The sequence below is a fragment of the Galeopterus variegatus genome, unplaced genomic scaffold, assembly GCF_000696425.1.
Source record: "Galeopterus variegatus unplaced genomic scaffold, G_variegatus-3.0.2 Scaffold2486, whole genome shotgun sequence".
NCBI classification, from domain to species: Eukaryota; Metazoa; Chordata; class Mammalia; order Dermoptera; family Cynocephalidae; genus Galeopterus; species Galeopterus variegatus.
The window spans coordinates 145,785-153,380 of record NW_007728597.1 but is presented as its reverse complement, the minus strand read 5'-3'; the positions used below and the strand labels follow the sequence as shown (position 1 = coordinate 153,380).

Below are 7,596 nucleotides of genomic sequence, written 5' to 3'. Positions count from 1 at the left end.
ACTCAGCCAGTGAGCGGGAACCGGTCTGCATGTGGGATCCGAACCCTCGGCGGGAGCGCCACTGTGCTTCCCAAGCGGCGCACTGTAGCAGTGCGCCACCGGGCTGGCCCCCTTTTGCTGTTTATTATGTGAGTAATAAATTTTACCTCACATCCATTGGTGCCTGTGTGTCATTCATTCCCATATCCACAAATCCTGAGACCCTCGTGTCCTGCGGGGGATGCCGGGCACCCCAATAAAACAGTGGGTGTTAGAGCAGGATGGCTGGACAGCAACCACTGGGCGATGCCTCTTTCTTCTCTCACTCTTGGCTGCATAACTGGGTCATTACTGCTGGCATGCCTGCGCTCTGGGCTGTGTTATGTTATGTTGGTTCTCCTGGGTTTTCCTAGCCTCTGCCTTAAATTTATCTGTCTTAAGCCAGGCGTGATGATGGGGTAAGGGGCCGAGGAGCCAGACCCTGGGTAGGGCTGGGGGAGCATCAAGAGAAATAGAGGCTGAGGATTCTGACCTCAGACCCTCCCCTTGTAGGTGCTGGGACCATTCACTGGAGAGAAAGGAGCCACGGTCACGTGTCTCAGCAGGCGTCAGCCCCCACATTTCCCAAATGCTGCATGTAAAGGACACGAGCTCCCAAGGTGACCGCTGCAGTAGCAAGAGCTTCCATGGCATTCAGAGATGGGTCTTCAGGGCTCAGCAGGGTCACCACACTGCTGTGGCTGTCACTGTCTGCACGGTTGCAATGTTCTGATTCACATGGAGATTCCCTGGGGGAAAAAAATATTAAATGAAGGTCCTCGTAAAATATTTTGAACTACAAAAGGTAAGATAAAATGACTCAGGTAGAGAAAAAACCTGTCACAACTCAAACACAGTTCTGCCAAGTAAAAATCCCTTAGGTTAAAATTCAGTTTACCATAATATTGTATCATAAAGGGACAAGGGAATGGCTGACTTACCTCTGAGGGCCAGACCCGATGCAGCAGATTCCCACAGTGAAGTCTTCGGCCCGAACGTCCTGCTCACTAAATGGGGCTCTGTGAATTTGTCATAGTCCCCACCGTGTCAACTAATCAAGTTACCAGATTGGAATCCAGTCTATAAAACTTCCTAAAGGTGGGCGCCATTAGTCCGAGGGGTTTCCCATTCAATAGTCTAATTTGGTCTACATTAAGACAAAATAAAAATGAATGACACCTGACTACAAATTCTCATAATGCTGCGGGACCTCACATAAAAGCCTCCAATTGCAAACATTATGAAAATAACAATTCTATTCAATCATCCATTAGATAATACCTTGCTGTCATAGGTTTAGCTAACAAGTTCAGTCCAGAACCTCCTCCAACAGCCTCCCATCCAAACTGCATTCACCTTTGATCTAGCACAATACACTGTACTCAGCCCCCGGGATACCTGAACAGTCCAGCCAGCCCACATTACCTGTGCACATACGACTGTAATCATATACAGCTGTCCCCCAGAATCCAGGTGTGACACCTTATTGATGACACTTTCCACCTAACACATCCAATGCTCATTAAAGAACTTTCAGCCACACACACAAAAAAGTTACTATACCAGCCAGCCACGCACACAAAAAAGTTTCAAATAACATTTGTTGGGTCTATTTGATATTTGAAGTGACACATTCCTACTAACAAATTTCATTAACGCCTATTTATACAGTTTCTCATAAAGCCACACACACAAAAAAGTTTCAAATAACATTTGTTGGGTCTATTTGATTTTTGAAGTGACACATTCCTACTAACAAATTTCATTAACGCCTATTTATACAGTTTCTCATAAGTCTGCTCATTATAAATGGGATGCACTTCAGCTCAAGTCCTCAAAGCTGTGTAGAACAGCTCTGCCACCGCATCTGGTCACCCCGCACATATCCACACAGGCCACGCAGGTGACGGCCTGAACTGCGGCTCATCTGAGGACACCTTGTGATCCTCCTGGGACACCAGAGGAGAGGCCCATAGGAAGTGCTACGAGGCCAGCCCCACAGGCCTCCCTGTGTACGTGGGAGGCTGTCAGGAGGCGGTTTTGCGTCACCTCCGGGTTCTGGTGAGCTCCGAGGCCTTCTGTGCCGCCCTCTTTGGAACAGAGCTACGGAATATAAAGTGCACAGCTGCATCGAGAAGGGCTCCTCAGCTGCGGGTATCCCATGACGCGCCTTGCAGTCATCGGCCCCTGTGATTTCAGGGCCGTCCTTTATGGTGTGTGGGACAAGGGTCACAGGAGCTGGCACCTTTGGCTTGTTCTCCTTTTCACTGTCTATGTTTATTAAAACTGCCTAAATCTAAGTGTGGCTTGATGTATCTTTCCCAGGAGAACCTGCCAATCTTGGCCTTGCCTTGCCCTGCATATGAACTTGCCAAGTGGCACCATGAACTCTACCACCAGCATCTCCTTGATGCCACCAGGGCACTCCTTTCTGGAGGAGGCCTTAAGCGCCCTCACTCATGCCTCCATGAGCCTCTGGGCTTCTCTGTACGGACGCCGATTGCCATGGGTTTCTGGTGCAAAAAATTGCCTTCTGCAACTCCCGGATGCACGCCAGCAGAAAAAGGATTGCTGGCCATGTGTCGGGCCTTACTGCAGACTGAGCTGGTTCTGAAAGGGTGGCATTTTGAACAGTTGCTCCTTATGCCCTGGGTCGTGGAGGCAACACCCTGAGGGTTCAGCTTGGTCATAGGAGGCAGCACCCTGCGGGTTTATCCCCTTGCTAGGTAAAAATTACATCTCTAGGATAAAGCCAGACCTGGGCCATCTGGTGTATCCCCTTTGCAGGAGGCAGGAGCTCCCTCTGTCCCCAGCCCTTTGCCTAAGGCTATAATGCCAGAGGAGACCACCTCCTTCCCAGAGTCATTAGCCACTTTGGGAGCCCCTAAGAACAACTGAGCAAACAAGAAAGGGAGTTCCTACACTTTGCAGACAGCGGCACCATCGGTGCAAGTGATGGAGCTGTGGGGGGCAGCTGCTTGCCAGCCTCTTTGGGGACCTCCCTGACCAAAGATAGGACCCAAGGGTCAGCTCAAGTAGCTGAACCATAGGCTATGGTGAGCACTAGAGGGTGTCCTGACCAACCATCGACTTGTCTGAACTTTTCCTCACCTGGGCAGTGCTAGTAAACAAAATGTATTGCCTCGCTAATATGCAATACAAATACACAATACAAAACGATCCACATTTTGACCTGTGCTGAATTTTCCAAATTCAACAACCAGCCTAAGACCTTATCTTCTCACAAAATGCAAAATGCTTGTCTCTCAAACAAGGCATTCAGAAAAATTTCCACATTTGCAATCTTGCTCCCATCCTGTAAGGGAGAGAGACAAGACCGAGGCCAAAGGTGGATACCATTGAACATGGCCCTCTAATGATAACTTCCAAGAGGGCTCACCTTTGCTCTTTGTATCCTACTGATGCTGCAAATTGACTGAAATATGAAATACACAATTAACCATCCTAATGATAATTTCTCACAGGACAGTTAAGAATTAAAATTAGTACATTGAGTAGGAGATGCTCCCAAATCCTCCTGAGTACACGGATAAATCCCAACAATACCTTTTCCAAGTCGAGTCCTTCCAGGCCCTCAGATCTTTCTCTAAACTCATGCCATTGCACAAAATCGCCCCTGCTTGGTTTTGTACTCTGAGTACAGTGGAAATCTTTTCTGTCCCTTTCCCTAAAAGTGTTGCTTTTCTGTAGTCCCAGATTTCTGCACAGCCTTAAAACCAACTCCCTCCCTGGTGTTGGCTCGGCCCTGCATGGCCATTAAAAGTCAGCACAGAGGGCCGGCCCGTGGCTCACTCGGGAGAGTGCGGTGCTGACAACACCAAGGCCCTGGGTTCGGATCCCATATAGGGATGGCTGGTTGGCTCACTGGCTGAGCGTGGTGCTGACAACAGCAAGTCAAGGGTTAAGATCCCCTTACCGGTCATCTTTTAAAACAAACAAAAAGTACCCCCGAGTCCTGCCCGTGGCTCACTCGGGAGAGTGTGGTGCTGATAACACCAAGGCCGCGGGTTCGGATCCCTTAAAACAAACAAAAAGTACCCCCGAGGCCTGCCCGTGGCTCACTCGGGAGAGTGTGGTGCTGATAACACCAAGGCCACGGTTCAGATCCCATATAGGGATGGCTGGTTGGCTCACTGGCTGAGCGTGGTGCTGACAACACCAAGCCAAGGGTTGAGATCCCCTTACCGGTCATCTTTTAAAAAAATATATGTATATCCATTTTGTTGGGTGTGTTAACAGAAAATTAGTGCTAAGTCCATGAAATGTGAGATTTTCATTCAAAGAGCTAAATCATATCCAAAACCTAGCCAGAAAAAGCCAACATCACTGCTTCCCAGATTCCCTCTTTATTCCAAGATCTGGGCTTCTAATTCCCCCTAATACAGGTCACCCAGAGCCCTCCATCTGCCTGACCCCCACCAACACCGCCACGGGACTCCCAGGCAGTTGGCATCGCAGTTGCCATTGACATGAGAGCTCATAGAGACCAGGGGAAACCATCGTATGAAAAGGAAAACTGCCCACGGAGGCCACAGATGAAAAGTTCACATCCACTCAGTTTTTGACAGCAGATGCTTTTGTGCCGAGAAAAACCCATTCTCATTAGATGTATGGGGGATTTTGTTCATCTCAAATGTCACTCATCTGAAAATATGCCATGGCCACCGAACAGTTCTATGTCTAAAATATATATTAAACCCAAGAGACTTTAAGACCTTGGAGAAATCTCAATTTGGCTTATTTTCTCTCCTTCCCACCCCCCACCCCAAGAATCTTAAGTTAAAGAGGATCCTCTCCCTGAAACTACTGGGAAACCTACTGGCTGAATTTACACAGGTTCACCGTCTGAAGGCTGACATTTGAAACTTTCTCCAAGCACCTACTAACCAGATAGAGAATGAGCAGTTACAGAGCTGCCTTTGGAGAAATGATGGCGATAGGGGCAGAGGACACAGCACAGTCTGATCACCCACTCAGGGATTCCGAACCTCCACCCAGTCACCTTATCCAGGGATGACAGAGACAGGGCAGATGACACCAATGCCAATGTCATAACTTATGATGAGACAGGGAGCTGGTAAGGGACTGGGCGTTCTCACCTGATGGCTGTCACCCCTGCCCAAAAATAGCCAGCCTGCTGGGCCTTGCTGCCAGGACCTGTCACACTCCTGTCCTGTGTGTGTTGCCTGTCATATGTGTGGCATGTGATGTGTTGCCTGTGTGTGTTGCTTGTCATGTGTGTGGTGTATATGTTGCTTAAGGTATCGTGTGGTGCCTGTCACAGGTGGTGCCTGTGTGTAGTCTATCACTTGTGAGTGTGTAGGTCTCATCCACATGCCAGGAGTAGCCAGCTGGCATGTGAAGTCTCTCACGGGGACACACCCTGGTGAGAGGAGCACGGCCTGTGGTCTACTCCAAGTGGCTACTCCGTGCACCTCGGCCACCTTCAGGTCTGCTCCAGAGTCTGTCCATTAGCATAACAGATGTTAGAAACAACTTTGAACTATGACAAACTGTAGACTCACTGGCCAGGCACCCCCTCCCCATCCTTGCCTGGCACGCCCAGGGCCACACCTTCCAAGTAGCACCCCGCCCTGCTTTCCCATGCTCATTATGTGTCTGGTTGCCCAACTCCGTCTGGATTTTAGCTGGACTCCTGCATGAGGATGTTGCCACATCTGCCTCCAGAGAACTTTCCCTTCTGTGACAGATGCTGATGTGGAACTGGAAGGACAGAGCTCTGGCTTCACTGAGCCTACTGGTCACACTGTGTGACCACTTATGGGTCTGCTTGCCATTGAAAGTCTGCATGTTGGGGCTGGCCCGTGGCTCACTTGGGAGAGTGCGGTGCTGATAACACCAAGGCCACGGGTTCGGATCCCTATATAGGGATGGCCGGTTGGCTCACTTGGGAGAGGGTGGCGCTGACAACACCAAGACAACGGTTAAAATCCCCTTACCTGTCATCTTAAAAAAAAAAAAAAAAAAAAAGAGTGCATGTTATATGTATTTTAGCAATAAAGACTTCTAGTACTCCATAGGAAAAAAAAAAAGAGAGAGAAAAAGTCTGTGTGTGAGGCAGGCAGCTTTCCCTCCAAAATTTAGGAAACTTGAATTCTGCTGCACGCTTGTGAATTTCCCACAGGGCCTGGTCCCACAGGGGACCTTGGAGCCACCATGCTAAGGGGCCTGATATGTCTTTTTTTTTTTTTTTTTAACAAGATACACCTTACAGAGAAGGATCCTGTGGCTCGGATGGGTCAACTACTTGCCCGAGGCCACACAGCCTGGCTCTAGGACCCACTAGAGGCTGCTAGAACCAAACTCAAGGAGACAGGGGAACCATGTGGAGAACCTAGAATCTAAGAGACCCGATGCTGAAATGGGTGTGGAGCTGAGGTAGACATGGGTCTGGCTGCCAGGGGCTGTAGGCAGTGGGGAAGGGTGTGGCCCCAGCCGAAGACCTGTTGGGGTACAGGTGGGGGCTCCCTGACCCTCCCACCCAACCGTGCAGAACTCTTCACAGTGGGGTCTCAGTCTCCTCGGGCATACAGGGCATGGAGGAAAGGGCCCCCTCAGGCCTCAGAGAGTGTCTGCGTTTCTCATGGGCATCATGGGTGAGGCTACAGCCTGGAAAGGGCAGTGACCAGGTTTACCTGGGTCAAACAACCATTCCCCAGGTCCGTACTGGGCACAGGGTGACCCCAACGTGGCTCAGAAGTGGATCCTGTCTCCAAAGGTGTTCCTTGAAGAGCTGTGGGCAGAAACGCCTTAATAGACAAAAACAGATGGGGTGGGCTGCGGAAGCTTGCAGGCTACCTGGAGGGGGCGGCAGGCAAGGGCCTCTGGGGTCTGTCCCGTCCTCTAGACCCAGCAGACACTGGCAACCCCATCACTTGGCAAGCCCTCCTCCGCTGAGGTCCCTGCCAAGCCACCCAGCGGCTTTTTCCTCCCAGAAGGACGGGATGGGATTCGCAAAATCAGGCAGGCAGGGCGAAAGGGCCTCCAGAAGGGAGGCCACCTGGTGGGCGGGGCCAAGGGGACCCTGTCCCCCAGAAGCGGTCCGTGCCCTCCATACACCCCACCATTCCGAGGGGTTAAAGCCTCTCATGACAGTGCCCCAGGGTCAGGGTCAGCCACACACCCCAGGCACACACTCCGTCCACCCCACGGCCTGAGACTCGTCAGGACAATACAAAATTTATTGCTCATTTTCTATAAAAAGCGGGGCGTCTTGGCTGACCCTGGGGATAGGAAAGCGGAGCGCGCGTCCGGGGCTGTAGCCAGAGCTGGGGCGGGGGCTGCGGTTTGCAGAAGAGCCTGTCCCTGCCGTGCAGAGGGGGTCCGGACGGCGGCCCCTCCAGGTTTCGGCCGTGCTCTCGAACCCTAGGGCCTCGCCTGGGGCTGCGGCAATTCCAGGTGGCCCGGGCTCTGGGAGGGGCGTTCCTTAACATGGGGGAGGGGACGGAGGGTCCTTCCTGGAGACGGCGCCGGACTCAGAAGGGGCTCCCAGCCTGAGTCCGCTGAGCGGGGAGGCTGAGGCCGGGGCCCGTCACT

General features: G+C 51.3%; 1 protein-coding gene across 1 annotated transcript in view; it reads right to left on the bottom strand.

Moving 5' to 3' along the window:
* Positions 1-6,931: 6,931 nt before the first annotated feature.
* Positions 6,932-7,596, bottom strand: part of UNC93B1 (unc-93 homolog B1 (C. elegans)) — a 21,543-nt gene continuing 20,878 nt past the window's right edge. The window contains exon 11 of the mRNA XM_008581906.1: positions 6,932-7,060. Coding sequence (XP_008580128.1) covers positions 6,932-7,060 — 129 coding nt within the window. The remainder of the gene's footprint in view (positions 7,061-7,596) is intronic.